Here is a 20,937-nt window from a genome sequence, read left to right as displayed (position 1 = left end):
GTATTCCGAATAATAAAAAGAGAACTCGCACAGAGCTGTATGCTGGTTAATGTAGTATTCCTTTTAGAAATATAAAAACTCACTGGATTATAAAGGGGATGAAAAAGCCGCACTTGGCTGATCCCAACCATGTGAGAGAACGGTTTCAGGTTTGTTCAGCAGCAGTTTCTAAATGTTGCGGAAAATTACATAAATTTGCTGCTGAGGAGAGCCTCAGCCTTATTATTTGATGGAAGAGCTCTACAAATTCCAAAGATTAGCTTTTTAGTGGGGGGCAAAAGACTTAAATTAAAAAAGAAGCCATGGGAAATTTAACGACCCTGTGTCTGAAAGGGGGGGGGGGGCTTTTGCAATGGGAAGTATACCCAGAAATTGAGAGATGCATGCTGAATTATTTAGAATTTTAAATCCCAGTAACCTGAAGACCTCTACAATTAGAAATGTAAACCTTTTACTAGGTTTAATAGCTAAAACACATTCATGATCATAATAAAACAAGCAGAGAAGGTGTGATAATTGCCCTTTACTCTGAAATGTCCTGGACATGATCACAATTGAATAATTGCAATGTTACATCTGCACACACAAAGGCCTGTGTAATTTAATAACTCACTCCTGAATTTCCTGAAAGCAATACATACAATTCAATTAGTTGCTCAGAATAGACTACACCGATATTTTTTTAAATGAGCTCCAAGCATTTTCTCCAATAATCCTTTTGCAGAAACAGCAATGCCCTATATAATAATAATAATAATAATAATAATAATAATAATAAACTTTTATTTATATCCCACCCTCCCCAGCCACAGTCAGCCTCAGGGCGGCTAACATCAGATACATAACATTGGTATAAAATCAAACAATAATTAAGTTACCTCCTGAAACATGTCAAAATCAAATTTGATTATATAATCAGTGTGTGTGTGTGTGTGTGTGTGTGTGTGTGTGGTTTTACAAATATTAGTTTATAACAATCCAAATTACATACTCATATTCCAAGATTTAAAAGTTTTTTTAAAAAATTCTTCTTCCAGTAGCACCTTAGAGACCAACTAAGTTTGTCATTGGTATGAGCTTTCGTGTGCATGCACACTTCATATTTCAAGATTTCACCAAATCTCTGGACTTCCCACCCTCTCAACTGCATATTATTTCATAATCCATGTTTTGTATCTTTCCATACTGTCCGTGATATTAGTCCAATGCAATTTTAAAAGCTAACGGTTCCAGCACCAGCAGAATTATGGCAAACATCTTCCTTCCTTCCCTCCCAGGATGCCCCTGGGAAATATGCTAGCATCTCTCCTAAAGGCAGCTCCAGGAAGGAGGTGTGCTAGTGCAGGGCTTCTCAAGCTCTCTCATGGGGTGGACCAGCATTTCCCTCCACCCCAATGTGCCAGGGACACTACCATACTTGGTCCCTGAAGTTTCCCACCCAACCTGGGCTGTGGTGGAGTCACTGGGGACTGGCAGCCAACGGCTAGTGAAATGACACCCAGCTGCGGACCACCCCTTTGAGTAGCACTAGTGCAGGGGTCAGCAAACTTTTTCAGCAGGGAGCCAGTCCACTGTCCCTCAGACCTTGTGGGGGGCCGGACTATATTTTGAAAAATAATAACAAATTCCTATGCCCCACAAACAACCAAGAGATGCATTTTAAATAAAAGCACACATTCTAGTCATGTAAAAACACGCTGATTCGCAGGCCGTCCGTGGGCCGGATTGAGAAGGTGAGTGGGCCACATCCGGCCCCCGGGGCCTTAGTTTGCCTGCACATGTGCTAGTGTCTCTTAAAAGTGTAAATGGGGGAGGAGGTCATGTGACCACACACATTCTTCTAAGCCCTTTCTCCAGAAATCCTTTTTTGAGCTAAATCACACGCCTGCCCCCCCCCAAAGGGTCATGGAGCAGTCATACATTGCGATATTGCTCACCCTCTACAATGAATGCACTGTCTTGGGTAAATCCTGAGCTGAAGATAGTGGTGACCTTTAAATGCCACTTTTGATTATTCAAACTTTCCTAGATGCATAGTCTTAATTTTTATTCTGTTTTGTACACTGCTCAGTTTTATTTGTGGCATACAACTGTGTTTTGTTTTTATCTAGTTCTTAGGGGTGGGAAAATATCAACAACCTCAGATATGCAGATGACACAACCTTGATGGCAGAAAGCGAGGAGGAATTAAAGAACCTTTTAATGAGGGTGAAAGAGGAGAGCGCAAAATATGGTCTGAAGCTCAACATCAAAAAAATCAAGATCATGGCCACTGGTCCCATCACCTCCTGGCAAATAGAAGGGGAAGAAATGGAGGCAGTGAGAGATTTTACTTTTTTGGGCTCCTTGATCACTGCAGATGGTGACAGCAGTCATGAAATTAAAAGACGCCTGCTTCTTGGGAGAAAAGCAATGACAAACCTAGACAGCATCTTAAAAAGCAGAGACATCACCTTGCCGACAAAGGTCCGTATAGTTAAAGCTATGGTTTTCCCAGTAGTGATGTATGGAAGTGAGAGCTGGACCATAAAGAAGGCTGATCGCCGAAGAATTGATGCTTTTGAATTATGGTGCTGGAGGAGACTCTTGAGAGTCCCATGGACTGCAAGAAGATCAAACCTATCCATCCTGAAGGAAATCAGCCCTGAGTGCTCCCTGGAAGGACAGATCGTGAAGCTGAGGCTCCAATACTTTGGCCACCTCATGAGAAGAGAAGAATCCTTGGAAAAGACCCTGATGTTGGGAAAGATTGAGGGCACTAGGAGAAGGGGACGACAGAGGACGAGATGGTTGGACAGTGTTCTCGAAGCTACGAACATGAGTTTGACCAAACTGCGGGAGGCAGTGCAAGACAGGAGTGCCTGGCGTGCTATGGTCCATGGGGTCATGAAGAGTCGGACACGACTAAACGACTAAACAACAACAACAAAAAGGGGTGGGGAGAAAGGAATATACCGTGTAGAGACATTTTAATATATGGAGAGGTTTCCGTGTGCTGCTCTGGTTTGCCAGAAGCGGCTTTGTCATGCTGGCCACATGACCTGGAAGCTATACACCGGCTCCCTTGGCCAATAATGTGAGATGAGCGCCGCAACCCCAGAGTCGGTCACGACTGGACCTAATGGTCAGGGGTCCCTTTACCTTTATCATTCAAAATCAATGAATACATGAAACAGGGTGGCAAGGGCAGCAGTTTCAGTTCACCTCCTGAAGACCCAGTTGGGGAATGGGAGCCTTTCCGGGGTGAAATTTAGAGTATATACACTCCTCTTGGACATTTGGAGTGAGCACATAGGCAAGTTTACTTACAGGCAAACAGCTGATTTTTGCTCACTTTACTCTGTTGGATCAGAGCCTCTGTTAAAGCAGAATATTGGATCTATGACTCTCATGTTTGACTTTCTAGTATTACCACATGGGGGTCATCAAGCTCTATCTAATACGTTTTCTGGAGGGTTTTGTTTCTCATGATTCAGATTGGTTCTGGTAACACCGAGCTCACAAACAACAATTTGACAAGACAACAGTATAGGCAACATCCAGGGAATTGATTTTACAGAAGCTGCCCACCTCTTTCACACTGTGTAGAGAAATTAAACTATATGACCTGTGCTATCTACAGTAAGCAATACTATATACAGGTGTCATCTGGAAACTTCACTTTCATTTTCTTTTAAAATTGGGTCTAGTTGCTACAGGTAATGATACTAGTTACATTGATCTTTTGCTATCACTCGCATTCACACCTTTAATACCTTGCGGTTTTCGAAAATGATGTTTATATTTTGTAGGGCGCCGAGAAAAGCAAAGCCATATTTGTGTTGAGGTGCATGTTTTGAGTACAGGAGACTTTTTCAGGAGGTAAAGGGAAGAAAAATATGCTCTAGCAAGAGTTCTTAAGCCATTCAAATTCAGATCTATTTTGCTTTGTTGAATAATGATACTTTTGTTAAGATGTATTCAAAATATTACAGATACAGAGTAAATGCTAATATCTAAGGGTTTTTGGACTCCTACCTTCACCCTGAGAAATGTCACTAATTTTATCAGAACCTTTTTTGTGTGTTTGTGTTTCCCAGAAATGAGGAGGAACTGCAGGCAAAATCCTGAGAGGGCAAATATTTACATTATGTGCCATAAATACATTTTGCTGGAAATGGCTGAAAACACCATGGCACATACAAATGACTCAAAGTCTCAGTTAATGGCAACAATTCTAACATGGATAACTTTATTGGAATTAGAATTAGAGTAAAATGCCGTTAGGCAAATTATGGTGCTGCAGTGCAATTTAACACTTTATTAAGAGGGTTGTATGCTCCCCCAAACACACTCTGGGATAGAGGGACATATTCTTTTATTATTATTATTATTAAAAAATCAAGAAAATTGCAGGGGTCTTGCCCTTCTTGGCTTGGTTTTGTGTCTTTGTAAAAGGTTTTAACATGCCAACTTAACGGTGCCCTCCTCTCCCCACGTTGAAGCTATTCTCCTTGCCAGGTTACAATGGCAGAGGACAGGAGGCGTGCCAGCTTTGCCCTACCTGGGGGAAAGGTACCCCCAGCAGTAAGCTCTCAAATGGGGTGCCAATAGGAACAGGAATAGGAATAGGAATAATAATATTAATAATAAGGAGCCCAAAGCTCAGGACTCTCAGCAAAATGAGAAAACAACCTACCCCACCATCTGCTGTGTTAACAAGTGACAAAGGTTGACTCCATTTTGCCTGTGTAAGGGGAAGAGAGTATAGAGTCCCTCCCCCTCTCATCAGAAGCAGCTCCTCCCCAAGCAGCAAGGGCAGCAAGGACGCTGAGGAGAGCAGTCAGGAAGTGAAGAGAGAGGGCCTGGGCTCTCTCAGCACGGGAGAGCCCCTGCGACACAGGAGGGAGGAAGAGAGAGGGGGGGGAAAGGGGGGAGAAGGAAAACATGGAGCGTATACCCTTTCCTCCAGTTCCGGAATTACGCAGGAGAAGGAGGGGAAGGAGGTTTGCTGTCCCAAGACTCTTATGTTGGAGGAAGTCAAGGGGCGGTTCAGTGCCGGATTCTGCATCGGACTGAGCAGACATGTTGTACATACCCAGCTCACTGTAAATAGCATGCACTAATAAAAAGCTGTTCAAAGACAAGCATGAGGAGCGTCGTTACTCTAGAGTAGTCACAAGAACCTCTGACAGCCTGCTTCCTGAACAGGATTAGTATTACTGTGCTCAATGGCTGTGTTTGTTTTTCTCCAATGCAAAAAAGTGGCAAAAAGCAAGAGTCTGTACTAGATTCCATTCCTATCCACTTATGGTATGTGATGAAATGCTTGAGTGGCTTTTCACGCTGTTTCAGAATGTCACTCAAGTTTTCCCACTCACTGGTAACCGGTACTCCCAAGTGAAGAAGTGGCACTAGCCGAGACACACCACCTGGAAATGTTTTGCAGCAGAAGCAAAAAGCCTTAAAAACGTAAGAAGAGCTTGCTAGATCAGGCCAATGGCTCACCTAGCCCAGCATCATCTTCTCATAGTGGCTGACCAGAGGCCTTTTTCCAGCATGCAACGAGCTGCTGGTGTTGGCAATGGCCAAACCAAAAGGCTATGGTGCAGGAGGGACAGTAGGCAAATTGAGGAGACAATGGGCAGGTGTCCCAAGGTGCACTATTTGAAAAACACTGTGCTAAGTGATGTGCATGTCTGTGAAAATGACTGTTAAGGTACTTTGTGCATTTGCATTATTTGTAAGATGCAAAATTCTGTATATTTTTAACAACTTGGTCTTGGGCAAATATAATTTCCAGACTTAGTTCCAGCAACTGATCTAAAGCAATCTTTAAGCAGCAGAATCCATTCTTGTGCATGTTTAGCCAAAAGGAAAACCAGAAGCATAAATACTCAAACTTAGAAGAACTTAGGCAGGTTTGATGTGTTCTGCTTGTAAGTGAACATATAATTTTAATTATTTTAAGTAAAATTGTAATTAATTCATGTAATTTACATTAAATGGAGTCATCCTGTTACAAAAAAACAACAACAACCACCCTTCCATGCATACTTAATCATAAATGTGGTGCTTAATTCAGGCTGATTTCAATGGCACATCCAAGTCATTAAGCCTGTCAGACACTCAATCAAGGCAGCATACAAACTATTTGAAAAGGATAAAATGCAATTTTATAAATACAATTTTTAAAAGGTAAAGGTAAAAGGTAAAGGACCCCTGGACAGTTAAGTCCAATCAAAGGTGACTTTCAGGCCGAGAGAGCCAGCGTTTGTCCACAGACAGTTTTTCGGGTCATGTGGCCAGCAGGACTAAACCGCTACTGGTGCACGGAGGACTGTGACAAGTGCCAGAGCGCATGGAAATGCCGTTTACCTTCCCGCCACAGCAGTACCTCTTTATCTACTTGCACTGACATGCTTTTGAACTGCTAGGTTGGCAGGAGCTGGGACAGAGCAATGGGAGCTCACCCCGTCGCGGATATTCGAACCGCCGACCTTCTGAGCAGCAAGCCCAAGAGGCTCAGTGGTTTAGACCACAGCGCCACCCGCGTCCTACAATTTTAAAAACCCACCAATAAGACAGCAGCATAAAATCAAGTTACACTACATCACTAGCAAATCATTGCAAAGCCCGGCTACCCACCATTTGCCAAATGGCAGAAGTCAACCGGGTTCTCCAGAAGGGAGAATGTCATGGAAATGACTCCCTCTGAACCCTAAACATTTTCCCCTCTCCTTGAGGGCCACCGTACCTTGACTATCGCTTGGGCAGTGGGTGGAGATGAGACTTAGATCCTGAAAATGGTTCTGGGGCAGAGGGACAGGGAGGGTTAACTTGCTTCCTCTGTTTCTATCAAAGTTGGTGCTCCCTGCATCACATCTGCTTGGGAGGACCATGGATCTTCTACATCCCATGGTCTTCTTTCCTAAAGGAGCCCTTTCCAAACACCAGCAGTTCAGGTCTATAGGGAGAGCAAGTAGTGGGGGGGGGGAGTCATAAGGGATCAATTAATCAAAGAAGGCATTTGGAAAATGCTATTGTGGTCAGTATAGGCAGGAAACAAAATTGCTGAATACATAAAGGGGATATGAACGATTCACACAATTCTGTCAATATTCCCCACACTGTCAGTTGTTGACTTCTACAGTTACTGAATCAATCATTTTTACCTGCTGCTAGCCTGGAAAGGAGCTGCCTCTTGATAAACACATATTGAGGCACATATTAAAGATGACTGTGAAAATTCTCGGCTGCTGCACACAGAATAAAACATTGTTTTTCAACATCATGGTGCGGAGAGAAGAGAGATTTTTAGTGACTTACTGCAGATTGTGTTTTCATTCATTCTCTCTGGTCAAGAGATAAGGAAACTATATTCACTTATTTATTGTTTACCAGTGTTCTCAGCTAGAAAAATAAATAAATCAAAACCCCAAAACTATTACATGCAAAAACCATGACGAATTAGTTCCCGAATTCAATTTTATATAACTTGTGTGCAAAGAAAAGGGCTTTTTAGAACAAGAATGTTAACTACTGTTATCACAGAGTGCTTTAAACCCTGATTCAGATTATATGAAAGGTTTCCTGTAATTAATTTCTAATTAATTTGAAATTAATTAGATTCAAGAGTAATACCCCAATAAAGGAGGCTACAGAAGTCTGGATAATGGTTAACAAAAGTCCATTTCGTTTGTTCACTACATGTGTAGGCTAAATCATGGAAGGGCACAGATATCAGGGACTGGGTCAACAGACCATAGTCAGTGGCCATAGTCCCCCTTCATGTGCTTACTGGATGCAAAGATTTTGTTGGCACCTGTCTGCTTGAGAGGCAATGGAGTGCGCCTCCAGGGGTGGAGTCAGAGTGCTGGAGAATCACAGCAACAGCTGTGGCTGCAAAGACTGGTAACTTGTAACTGCAGCTTCTCTCATTGTTTTTGCTGTGTTAGCAGCACTGAAGTGACCTCACCAAGGTGCAAGCCTGGGCCGTGTGTATGGAGGTCCTGGGCTACGCAGACGACAAGACTACGCAGACGACAAGACGACTGGGTAGTCTTGTCCTTGCTTATGTAGTCTAAAGGAAAGCAGAGCAATACATTTGGCACCAGTTTGGCTGCAGGAGTTGCCAGGAGAAGTACAGGGAACCATTCAATCATCTTAGAGACTCCACTCTGAATTTGCATGGGGTTTATTCCCTAGCCCTTTCTTCTCCTGAAGATGTCCCACAAGATATCCCACTTACTCCCTAAGCCTTTCTCACGAATGAGTATAACCGCAAGGCGTGGAAATTTAGGACCAGACTTTTCCTTCTCCTAGAGGGGCTACCTTCCCAGGTTGCCGAGCCCCACCTGCCCCTCACTTCCCACAACAAAATGTGCAGAAACTGCCTTTTTTGGGAGTAGCATGTCTACCAGTGACTGCATGTAGGACTCTTGTATAAATTTGTTCCAGACTCAGAAAGGAGCTTTAGTTTCAGGGGGGAAAATAAATTAAAAAATCCGAGAAGAACTGAGCTCAGGAGTTTTAACACTGATTAAGCACACATTTCACATTATTATTTGGCTTTCCTTGCCATTTCTTTTTGGAAACAAAAACAGCATCTTGATGAATGCTAATTTTAATTTTAGATGAAACAGTGCATAAAATTTGCTTGGCTAATAACCAATGTTATGATCTCTTGGCACAGATTCGGCACAGAGGGCCACCCAGATCTCTTTGCCCACCTCCTTGATGAGGAGCCTCACAATAGAAAACAAAGTACTTTGGTGTGAACAGAGGAGAAGAATATATTTTCCCTTGAAATTGCTTATTTTTAGCAGTCTAGGAACCAGAACATCTGGGCAGCGCATAAGAGTTAGCATGTGTGGTCCTGTTACTAGTTTCCCTCAGCTATAGTCATCAGAGCAAAAGCCAGCAGAGCTCTGGCTGACAAGAAGAAGGTTCCAGAAATTCTGCATTCTTGTCAGCCACATGCGCTCCCAGGTCCTGGCAAAGCTTCATACGGTCAACTCAAGTTGAATGGCCCCAGTTTTTGTTATTAGAAACAGTGGCTCCTTCGATACACTAGAAAACCTTCCTGGAAAGGATTATAAAGAGAAAGGCAAGGGAACAAAAACAGAACTCTCACTGAGCTTCATCTAAGGCCCTAGAGCTGCTATAGATCTGGCTGGTAGGGCCAACCCAATACATTTTGGCACCGGAGGCAAACCACAAAATGGTGCCCCTCCCTCAGGTGCCAGGGAAGAAGAGGTGAGTGAAGATCTATATCAGGAACAAGGGTGAAATATCAAATTAACCTTACCCGACAGTTGAAATGGGAAACAAAAGCTGCCAAAGGGGATAGGGGTAGGGGAGGAGAAGGAATCCACTCCAAATCATGCCAGCCCAGGAGACTCCAGAGAGCTGCCTCCAACATTTCTTCCCTAGGGGTGGGATGAAACCAGTTGCACCTCATATTCATGGTGAGGCTATTGTAGAGGTGGTATGTGGGGGGGGGGGGCATCCTGCCAAGAAGGTGGGTGATATAGTCTCCAAGGAATATGCCACACCTGTCACTGTAACAGCAGCAGGCAGTGCGTTCCCTGGGGGCCAGATCTGCTGCCTCTGTGGATCCTGCCATCTGAGGTGGTCACCTCACTTTGCCTCATGGGTGGGCCAGCCCTGCAGTTGGGAACCATCAGCTTCACCTCGTCAACCTTCAGGCCTCTCTGTGCTCCCAAACACTGGTTGTCCTTGGCTTTCATGGGCTATTGCTCGAGTTGGTTGCCTTCCAGTCTCTTCCTTCTTGAACAGTAAATCCACCCCCCCACACTCCAGTCAGCCCTGTTCTTTTCTTGCTGCTTTGCTCATGGCTGAAGTTCAGCTCGGTGGTTTTGCAATATTGGGTGGTTGTCTCTGGCATTGGCCATGCACTTCTTTTGGGCACCAGAATAGAAAATGTCAGGGAGACTGAGGACAGAGCCGCCAGCACAGAACCAGACATGTCAATTGTGGTTGTGACTTTTTTCATTGACAATGGAAGGTGGGAGTTGACCTTTTTTCTCCCTAAACAATTAAGCGGAATACTGCCTGTTCAATGTATATTGTATATCTCAATCTACGAAGGCCACATATCTGCATTTTTTTAAAAAAAATGAAAGTAAGAATGTGGGTCAGCTAATGACCCAAATCATCTTCTTCTTCTTCTTCTTCTTCTTCTTCGGCGATCACTCGTAGCTGTCTTCCATAAACACGGTTTTAACAATGAGTCCATAAGTGACTGTGGAGGCCAATTCTGGATCCACACGTCCTTCCACAGTGGGGACTTTGGTTTCCGGGCGGGAGTTGATCACGGTGTGGATTTGCCAAGCGTGCCTTCCTCTTAGCACGTTTCTCCTTTGCCTCCTGAGTTCGAGTGTTTTCAAAGCCCATGACACCTTTGGTCAAGGCTGTTCTCCAACAGGAGAGCTCACAGGCCAGCGTTTCCCAACCAAATGGACACCAGGTGGCATGCCCAAATATTGGACATATGAGAATCTTACACGAGTGGCCTAGCATGTCACAGGACAGAGCTGCATGCACAGTATTCAACAAAATATTTGAGTAACTGGCATTTCTGATGCACTGATAATACCAAGGTTGCAGGTTCGACTCTTACATGGAACAGCAGCATATTCCTGCATTGCAGGGAGTTGGACAAGATGATCCTCAAGGTCCTTTCCAACTCTACAATTCTATGATTCTTCTATGATTTGCTAGCAGGATATGATTTTAATGCTGGGACCAGTCACTTTTTAATTCACCCGCCAAAAAGCTCAGGGTAGCACACCTGGTTTCCTGGTCAGCCTGCAATGCAGCTTATTCTAAGAGAGAGTGATTGATCCAAGATCACCCAGGGAGTTTCATGGCTCACTATAGATTTGAACCCAGTAAAAGTCCAGCAGTATTAAACATGGTAGCCTCTAGAAGTTGTTGGACTACAACTCCTATCAGCCCCAGCCACCATGGCCAATGCTCAGGGATGAAGGGAGCTGTAATCTAACACCTGGAAAACAGTTCATTGGCTACCTCTTCCCTAGCTGTTACATCACACCGTCTCTCTTAAAACTGATTGATTAGCAACTTGACATTTGCGTGTTAAGATCACCAAAACTGCCTAGAAATAAATTCACACACGACTCAAATTTTAGTTTGAGGTTTGGCGTAATTTTGGCCACAACTTTATTGATTACAGTCTGTGATTGGTTTGCTTAGGCATTGGTTCAGACTATCTGAACCTGTCCCAGACTATCCAGGACAGGAACAGAACTGACAACTGCCAGTTGCAGAGGTCAGTCAAGGTAAGCACCCCAGGAGATCGATTGGGATGGGTGCAGATCCCTAAGATCACACCCAGAATGCTCCCAGGGGCTCCTGCGCGGCCCTATCCCCCTTTCGGGGTCGGACAAATGCATGGCGAGCCCCTGGATCCCTTTAACGGAATACCTACGCAGCAACCATTGGAGGGACAGGTCACAGCCACGCCTCGTCCCCTCCATATGTATTAACCAATGCCTAACTGCAAACCATACAAAGTTGTGACGATTTGCTAACACGGTAGGCAAAACCCAAAAGGCACCAGCCAATCAGCCAAGTGGGAAAAATTCCTACCAGGCCCCTGCCCCCAAAGCAGATGACCCACGACGGTATAGTAAGGTCAACACAGACCCTAAATCAGGCATCCCCAAACTTCAGCCCTCCAGATGTTTTGGACTACAATCCCCATCATCCCTGACCACTGGTTCTGTTAGCTAGGGATCATGGGAGTTGTAGGCCAAAACATCTGAAGGGCCGCCTGCCCTAAATATAGGGAGGGTGATCCGGTGGACGAAGCGAAATAGAAGAATCTCAATGCAACATGCAGTGGTATATATCTATCCCTCAGAAGCAATTTCTGCAACCCCATTGGCCGGAACAGGTCCCATGCTTCCAAGGGACCAATTGGGTAGCTGTGACAATCCAAACTTACCCACCCCAGCAACAGAGAGTCAGTTGTGGTGACCTCACCGCAACACATGCTCTCTGGGAGGAGAACCTGATTTCTCTAACTCTGGCTGGATTTTGCCCACTGTTTACTGCTTGACTGTAGGGAGTCTTAAGAACTGGAAGAACAAGGAGCAGGAAGCATGAAATCATGGACTTGGAGAGAATGGTGGGGGAATAAGAGTACAGGAGGCAAGCAGCTAGACAACACCAAGCTCACATTTGTCTAGGAAAAGTGCAAGCCAGAAGTTTGCAATGCCATATTAGATCAAGAGAAACCAATGGGCTTCCTACATGGGGAGCCACCCTGGAGTCTGAAAGCCCATTGCTGTCCCATGAACGATTCAGTGTGCATGGGTGAGTCTCACCACAAGGGGAAGAAGAGCACAGATCCCAAAGTTCCTGTTGACAACTATTCCACTGTGTTGCAGCCTAAAGGAATATGATAAAAGGAATATGAATTTGAGAAATTCCTGAAAGAATGTATATAAGTAATATCCTTGTTTGGCTCACTATGCCCTAAAAAAATAAAGGATGCAAATTCTACCAACAGTGATGAGGTGGAGGTTGGGGACACATGTTTGTAGCAGAAGCATTCCATTACACTAAATTCTGCAAAACCATCAAAACTGCCAGAATGATATAAAAACCGCTTACCAGAAATGGCTATTTATTCTACACAGATGTTTCAATATAAAGCATTTTATTCTGACAGTAAAAATGCATCTCTGAATTGGATTTGAACCCTTCAATTTCTGAGAGTTTCCAAGGAGCAAGATTTTCTAACACAGCAAAGTACAAACTCGTTACAACTTGACACATGGTGGTGTCCTTAAAACATGCATATGAATATGTAATTATAATTATTAATAGCACACACACACACACACACACAGCCCTCAAACTGCACACCCACATAGAACACACCTCAAATTGATATTTTTAACACGGAATCAAAACATAAATAAATGTCACCTGGAGCATACAAGGTGGGCTATTTACCATTGTCACCTGGCAAGGGTGTAAAAATACCTTATCACATGCACATCAGAATAGGAAAAGTATTTTCCAAAGACAGACAGCTGGCCTCACTTCTGAAAAAGGGATTCTTTTTAAATAACAGAATGTTCCAACTTGGTCTCATGCTGTTATTTCACCCACCTTAAAGCAGAGATTAATCAACAAACACAAGCAAGCACACACACACACACACACACACACACACACACACACACACCCCTTTCAAGATTTCAGTTTCAAGGGCTTGGCTGTCAAGAGAGATATTGCAGAAATTTCACAGATTTTAAACACCCTGAAAGGCAGTCTTTCCAAAGCTCTTGCTGATAAAATTTTAATGTCATGCTAACATCCAGCAGTTGATTTATATTTCAAGAGCAGCTCTGCTTGCCAACTAAGATAACGTGAACATCGTTCATACACTGAAATCTGCTTTCATATGCCAAACCCCACAGAAGAGCATCGTGCTCCACATTTCTTAATGCACTCTGCTCCGAACAAATATGCAAACACATATGTATGTTTAACAGCACTGTTCTGATTCGGATGCAATTGCAGACTTCGGTGCAATTTAACAAAATGTACTGCTCCCGCATAGTTTACATTAAACAACCAAAAATACATTCGTTACAATCCCTCCCCGCTCCCCGTTCATTTTACTAAATAAAGACCACCACAAAAACAGAGCAAAAAAGCATTGTGGAAGAAGACAGACAGTGTTACCACTCTGCACATTTTCATGATAAAGAAAAGAATGGTTTTTACCTGTATGGAGAGAACCTGTAATTAGCCTGAGAAGATACTGGGCGAATTTCAGTATTTCACGTTTACACCGTTTTCGACATCCACTCATTTTATGCAGTGAGGTATTCCTCTGAGGAGAGCCCGAACACTTTTGCTAATGAAAGTGAATAGTTTTTGACTGAGAACTTCTGTCCCAGCTCGCCTGCTCACAAGCTGCCTCGCTAAAGCCAGACAAACTCCTTTGGATTTGTTTGAAAAGGGAGAATCCTTCAAAGGACTAGGAGAGGGGGGGGGAGAAAAAGCACGCAAGGAAAACACTGAACTGACAGGGGGATGCTGAATAGGGAGGTCACACTCAGGTCCTCCTGTAACCCCGTGTGCAAGCTGTCTGGTGTGATGAGCACTTGTAGTCCAACAAGATATAGGAGAGCAAAGGTACACTTTCCTCCGCTCTCTCCTTAGCAGATACTGCTGCAACCTCACCGACCATTCAGTCAGTCAGAGGCGGGGCCTGCAGCCTCAACTCTACACATAGAAATTTGTCCTCATCAATGAATCAGCATGTAAGCAGGTAGGAAAGAGATAGCAGGGCACCCAGTTTGAATTGTGGTTTTGCAAAGAGTGGCAAGAAGCAATCTTGCCGGTTGGATGGGTGTGTGTGTGTGTGTGTGTGTGTAGCTTTGCAATGATTGCTATGCACAAGAAAAATATATTAAAGTGCGCAGTTCAAGGTTGGGTTATCCACCCAGCCACAGTAAGACAACCTTCCACACCAAAAGCTCACCTGTCGGAAATATAAAAAAAAACAATCAAGGTGAAGGCAATCGTTCTGTTGTGACAGCAGCGGGGCAGATATAAAAAGCCAGGCTTAACTCTGCGGCTTATTGCAAATACTGTGAAAATTTCAAACTCCACAGCCTGCCCCAAAGGAATCTAAAGTTTTAGCAAATTTCCTTTAGCATGCCGGGCCACAGCAACCTGGGTCATCAAATAATTAAATGCACACATTCCAGGAAAGTACTTAAAACTTTCGTTGAAAAGAGGATGGTAAGACTTAACGACGTCATTTCAAAGCATTGTGCTTTAGAGAAAAATAAACCCTCCCCAAATACCCTATTAAGCATTTACATGCCTAATTATCTAAATTTGAGGGTGGAGAAGAGGAAATAGAGGGAAGGGAGGAGACAAGCAGGCAAGTTTTGACAGGGGATAAAAGGGACCCCTGACCATTAGGTCCAGTCGTGACCAACTCTGGGGTTGCGCGCTCATCTCGCATTATTGGCCGAGGGAGCCGGCGTATAGCTTCAAGGTCATGTGGCCAGCATGACAAAGCTGCTTCTGGCAAACCAGAGCAGCACATGGAAATGCCATTTACCTTCCCGCTGTAGCGGTTCCTATTTATCTACTTGCATTTTGACGTGCTTTCGAACTGCTAGGTTGGCAGGAGCTGGGACCAAGCAATGGGAGCTCACCCCGTCACAGGGATTCGAACCACCAACCTTCTGATCAGCAAGCCCTAGGCTCAGTGGTTTAACCACAGCGCCACCTGGGTCCCTTGACAGGGGATAAATATGTGCAATTGCAATCAGAACTACTTAGACTTCACTTCAGTCAGGAATAAGGACTAAAGGCTTGTCAAAGGCTGTCCCAGAAGAGTGACATTCAGTTGAGTCTAGCCTAGAAAACAAATACATGCATCACATGTACGTCCTAGGAGGGATTTCAGGGAACAGATAGTAGTAGAGTCATCTATGGAAGAAGGAGAACTTCAGAAAGTTCAGGTAACATTTAAAGGTGAACCTTCTCACTTTGTGAGGGAAGAGATGAACTGAAACTCTGGTATCCTTCAGAATTCGCAGTAATCTGAATATTGTGGTGAAGTTCTCCAACCAAACATGATTTACAAAACTGCATATATTGGGGAAGAATGTGCATTGAAATGAATATATTAGTGAAAACCACATGCATAAATGTATTTTGTTGGGGGAAAACACCTGGAAAAATGTGTACATTTGTCAGATTGGCATACAGGAATGTGATGAGGAGGAGAAATTTGCACGTAAAGAATGCTGAATTTTCATGGCGTATGTGTGTTCTTTCTTTCTTTCATTTCCTTTTTGTTTATTTAAACAAACAATGTTTTTACATCACCATTCACTTGAAATCAGATGGCCAGTATACAATAAACATTAAATGGGCAGAGAATGACTTTCCAGCTTCATGGCCCCCTGAATAAACACAACACAACACCTTTAAAAGCAGACGTAACCAAATTGCATTTATAACTAGCATTCTATACATGATCTCCCTTTGTAATGTCTTATTTTGAAATTTGTAAGATGATATTTTAGCTTCCTGTTAATAATGTTGCTTTTAATGTATACTTTATATTTGGTTTTCTTCTGTTCTATTTGATGTTTTAATGTAGGTTGTAAACCACTTTGAATCCTCCCCTAAAAATATAAAGCAGTATAGAAATGAAAATAAGAATAAGAATAAGTGTAATACTCTTCATTAAATGCTTGACTATCACATTAAACTTCCATGCCACCTACTCCTTAGACGTTGCAACCAATGAAATCATAACTTTTTTTTTTTGAATGGCATACCAATAGGTTGGCATCTGTCTGTCTGAGGTAACAATGGCTCAGTGCACCTTCAGGGGTGAGGCCAAACTATTGGAAGAATGGCATCCCATTTGTCTTTAAATTTCTAATTTGAAAATATGTCAGGACCTTTCAGGACCTTTCACCCTTTGGGAATTATTCTGTTTTTGCAAAGGCCCCTCAGGACCCAGCAGGGATACTGAGTCGCATTGTTTTCATGGCTCAAACATTTTTACTTCTTCCAACCACCCTTATTGCCTGGTACTTCCTTCCTTTTATTAAAAGGAAAGAAAAGAACCTAAAGCAAAAACCTAAGATTCCTCCTAAGAACATCTTCCTGTTTGGCTACTGCAGTCTGATTCACACAGAACCATCATGTGTGCTAAAAATTGCAAAGATTCCTTCAAACGGGGCGAGTAATTGATAAATGGCAGTTCAGTTGATGGACAAGGGCTAAATTAGCTCTTTTAATATCCTCATTCATTATTTAGAAGAAGGGATATAGGATGCTCAGGAATGCTCGATTGGATAATGTTATAAATACCCTGGAGAACAAGATTTGATATAACAAGTTTTGGCAATTGTTGAACCAGAGACAGCAGATAAAAGTAACTGAACTTTGTTAAATGAAAGGCAATAAATAAAGGGAATAAACAGCGACAAGCCTTCAATAAGGGAGCAGAATATGAAGGCAAGATGAGTCGGTGAAAGTTAGATATAGATGTGCAATGAATTATGACACAAGGCAGAAAAATCAATTTAAGTGCAGACAGAGATATACAAAGAAATGAAGCATGCAGTTAACCTCATGTGAGGCTAGGACGGTGAGGTGCAGGTGGAAATAATCATGACTTGCACATAATCATCCACTAGCCTCCTTTTATTTTATTTTAGAAAATGTACAAAGCGCTCACGAAAGCAATTTATCCAAGCAGTGTAGTCTGTGCCGGCTTAAACCTACATACAGCAACAGTGTTTTGTTGTTGTTTAGGCTCCTGTGATGTAAGTAATGGGCCCCACCTGCTCCCTAAAATAACACTGGTTTGCTCCTTTCTATATATAGGGTGCCTACATTCTGCATGGACTGGTTGCATGGCAACATGTGCAAATGGCTTTAGATACCTATTAGGTCCATAAATTACCGTATAGCATATATTCAGCACAAAAAACAGCGACAATTTGTTGTTGACAAAGGACAGCTGGACATATAAAGGGCCCCATTACCTTCAGTAGCTTAGGGCCTCATCAAACCTAAATCCGGCCCTGAGTGTAATGTTCAGTTTTATGTGTATGAAAAATGACCGGTTATATATGTGATGAATAATTTTTGTTCTCAGATAACATGGGTATGATCCATCCAATTAAGTAAAGGTAAAGGTAAAGGGACCCCTGACCATTAAGTCCAGTCGCAGACGACTCTGGGGTTGCGGCGCTCATCTTGCTTTAGTGGCCGAGGGAGCCGGCATTTGTCTTGGTCCCAGCTCCTGCCAACCTAGCAGTTCGAAAGCACGTCAAAATGCAAGTAGATAAATAGGAACCGCTACAGCGGGAAGGCAAACGGCGTTTCCATGTGCTGCTCTGGTTTGCCAGAAGCGGCTTTGTCATGCTGGCCACATGACCTGGAAGCTATACGCCGGCTCCCTCGGCCAATAATGCGAGATGAGCGCGCAACCCCAGAGTCGGTCACGACTAGACCTAATGGTCAGGGGTCCCTTTACCTTTACCTTTAAAGGTAAAGGGACCCCTGACCATTAAGTCCAGTCGCAGACGACTCTGGGGTTGCGGCGCTCATCTTGCTTTAGTGGCCGAGGGAGCCGGCATTTGTCCGCAGACAGTTTTTCCGGGTCATGTGGTCGGCATGACTAAACCGCTTCTGGCGAACCAGAGCAGTGCACGGAAACGCCATTTACCTTCCCGCCGGAGCGGTACCTATTTATCTACTTACCACTTGACGTGCTTTCAAACTGCTAGGTGAGCAGGAGCTGGGACTGAACAATGGGAGCTCACCCTGTCGCGGGGATTCGAACCGCCGACCTTCTGATCAGAATTTAGAGAACCGAAGCAACTGTGGGTTTCACCTAGAAAGAGGGTCACTATAACCATGGAAATGTTGGATTCAGGCAGGTAGCCGTGTTGGTCTGATGCAGTCAAAATAAATAAATAAAATTGTCCAGTAGCACCTTAGAGGCCAACTAAGTTTGCTCTGTGTATAAGCTTTCGTGTGGCTGCACACACGTCTTACTGCATTTCCAGCAGGCATGGCGATGCTGATTCACACAAACGGTGCTTCCACAAGGACTCTGCCTGCTTCTAGCCAAAGCTCCTAGCATCAGCAGAGTGTGTATTTATACGTAGTAAAAACATGCGCGGTGGAACAGTACCCCTCCTTTACTAATTACCCTTGAAAGTAAGTATTCTATGCCCTGTTCTGTTCATCTGTATTTCAGACTATCACAGCCTATCGTGTTAGAATATGTCGTTTGCAACTACTATTTAAGATACTGCTTCATAATTGTCTTTTGGCCAGCTTGGCTGCCTAGCATAAGCACACAAATTCCATTTCAGCACACAGCATCTGGCAGCAACAGTTGTAGTTTTAAGCAATGTACAAATTCAAATTCAAGCCCCAAGGCCTACACACTATACAAAACACTATACAAAAATGATATGAAATGTTGTGCTGGGAGCATATTATTATACTAAAGGGAAAGGTGGTTGTTGTTTTTTTAAAGGAATAATCCTGAACACCAAATTCTTTGTCGCTAGCTCATACAGTCCCATTAGCTGAAAAAGTGAAATTCTATTTTTTCTATTCCCATGTCCTTGAGTTCAGTCCAAGGATTCATTTTCACCCTGCAGCCTAAGGAAGATTATACTGCAGACAGCTGCTGTATAAAGACCTCAATGCCATCCTAACTGGGCTGATTAAATATTCACAAGAACATAGGGAAGCTATGGCATCAACACAAGTAACTCCAGGGTCTGACCTTCCATAGCAGAAAGCTCGAGAATTATGTTGCGGGAATAAACCAGAGCAGCCTGTAACAGCTGCATGGCAAAAAGAGACATAATGCAGTTTTCATGTCGTACACTTCAGTACTGGGCATGCATTGTTAAATTCTCACTGCAGAAGCCAAAGGGCCCAGAGTCTCTTAACGCATCATGTGAACCAGAGCTCTCAGAGCCAGCTAACAATAAAACCTGACAGCACAGACAATTATACCAATATTCACTGTGCGCAATGCTGAGAGGCTGCAACAGCTGGGCCAATGCCTGGTGAGACTTAGACTGAAGTATTAAAATATAAAAATGTAGACTTTATGCTCACCATTTGCGTGTTCAGACCCAGAGACCTCCCCCTTAAATAAAGACACATTTGACTCATATTTTAGTTTTGGTTTTTGGCAGAATTAAGGCCACAACTTTATTGATTACAGAAAAGTGAGTGGTTTCATAGGCTCTGCTTCGACTAGCTCCCTACACCAGGGGTCAACAAACTTTTTCAGCAGGGGGCTGGTCCACTGTCCCTCAGACCTTGTGGGGGGCCGGACTATATTTTGAAAAAAATATATGAATGAATTCCTATGCCCCACAAATAACCCAGAGGTGCATTTTAAACAAAAGGACACATTCTACTCATGTAAAAACACCAGGCAGGCCCCACAAATAACCCGGAGATGCATTTTAAATAAAAGGACACATTCTACTCATGTAAAAACATGCTGATTCCTGGACCGCCCGCGGGCCGGATTTAGAAGGCGATTGGGCTGCATCTGGCCCCCGGGCCTTAGTTTGGGGATCCCTGCCCTAAACCCTTGCAGGTAGCGCTAACCCAGAGCTCTATCATAGGTCAGCCAGGGGTGAACACCTGAGGCAGGTGAAAAGCCTGGGAACAGACTATGTTCACTCCCCAGATGCTCCCCTGGACTCAGGCATAGGCACAACCCCCTTTCGGGGGTCGACCAAACCAAGTTGAGTCCCTGAATTCCTTTAACGGAATACCCTTCACATAGGGATGGCGAGACCATTCTCTCATCCGTATCACCTGAACCAGTGCCTATCCGCAACCTTACAAGTTGTGACGATTTGCTACACAGCAGGTGAAACCCAAATGGCAACAGCCAATCAGCCAAGTGGGGAAAATTCCTGCCGTGCCCCTATCCCAACGACAGACGACACATGACGGCATAGCAAGGTCAATCACAAAATGCCCTAAAATTAGGGAGAGGTGGGTGGGTGTTCCGATGCATGAGCCGAAAGAGGAAGCTCTGGGACACGTGCAAGGGATTAAATAGGTTCCTCGATCCTTTTACACTGCACCCATTGGCCAGATTACATCCAGCAACAAGGGACCCACCAATCGGGTGCTGTGGCTATCCAATAGACCCACCCACAACCAGGAGGTCAGTCTCCAGGTCTCACCACAACACGTGCCCTCTTTTAGGGAGGACATGATTTACATGTGCCCTCACATATTTATCCTAGTAATCCTTGCGAAAACCCTGAGGGTAGGCCAGTAGTATTAACCCACCCATTTAGAAGGCCCTCTGCCTGGTTCCCTGTTACCTCACTTCTCACAGTG

At 43.8% G+C, this 20,937-nt stretch overlaps 1 protein-coding gene across 1 annotated transcript in view; it reads right to left on the bottom strand.

The window, feature by feature from the left end:
• KCNIP4 (potassium voltage-gated channel interacting protein 4) overlaps positions 1-18,079 on the bottom strand; it is a 243,163-nt gene extending 225,084 nt beyond the window's left edge. The window contains exon 1 of the mRNA XM_060278964.1: positions 13,771-18,079. Coding sequence (XP_060134947.1) covers positions 13,771-13,858 — 88 coding nt within the window. The 5' untranslated portion in view covers positions 13,859-18,079. The remainder of the gene's footprint in view (positions 1-13,770) is intronic.
• Positions 18,080-20,937: the final 2,858 nt, after the last annotated feature.

Source organism: Zootoca vivipara, chromosome 9, assembly GCF_963506605.1.
Source record: "Zootoca vivipara chromosome 9, rZooViv1.1, whole genome shotgun sequence".
In the NCBI taxonomy this organism is placed as follows: domain Eukaryota; kingdom Metazoa; phylum Chordata; class Lepidosauria; order Squamata; family Lacertidae; genus Zootoca; species Zootoca vivipara.
The sequence above is the reverse complement of the archived record's forward strand: the minus strand, read 5'-3'. Positions and strand labels throughout refer to the sequence as shown.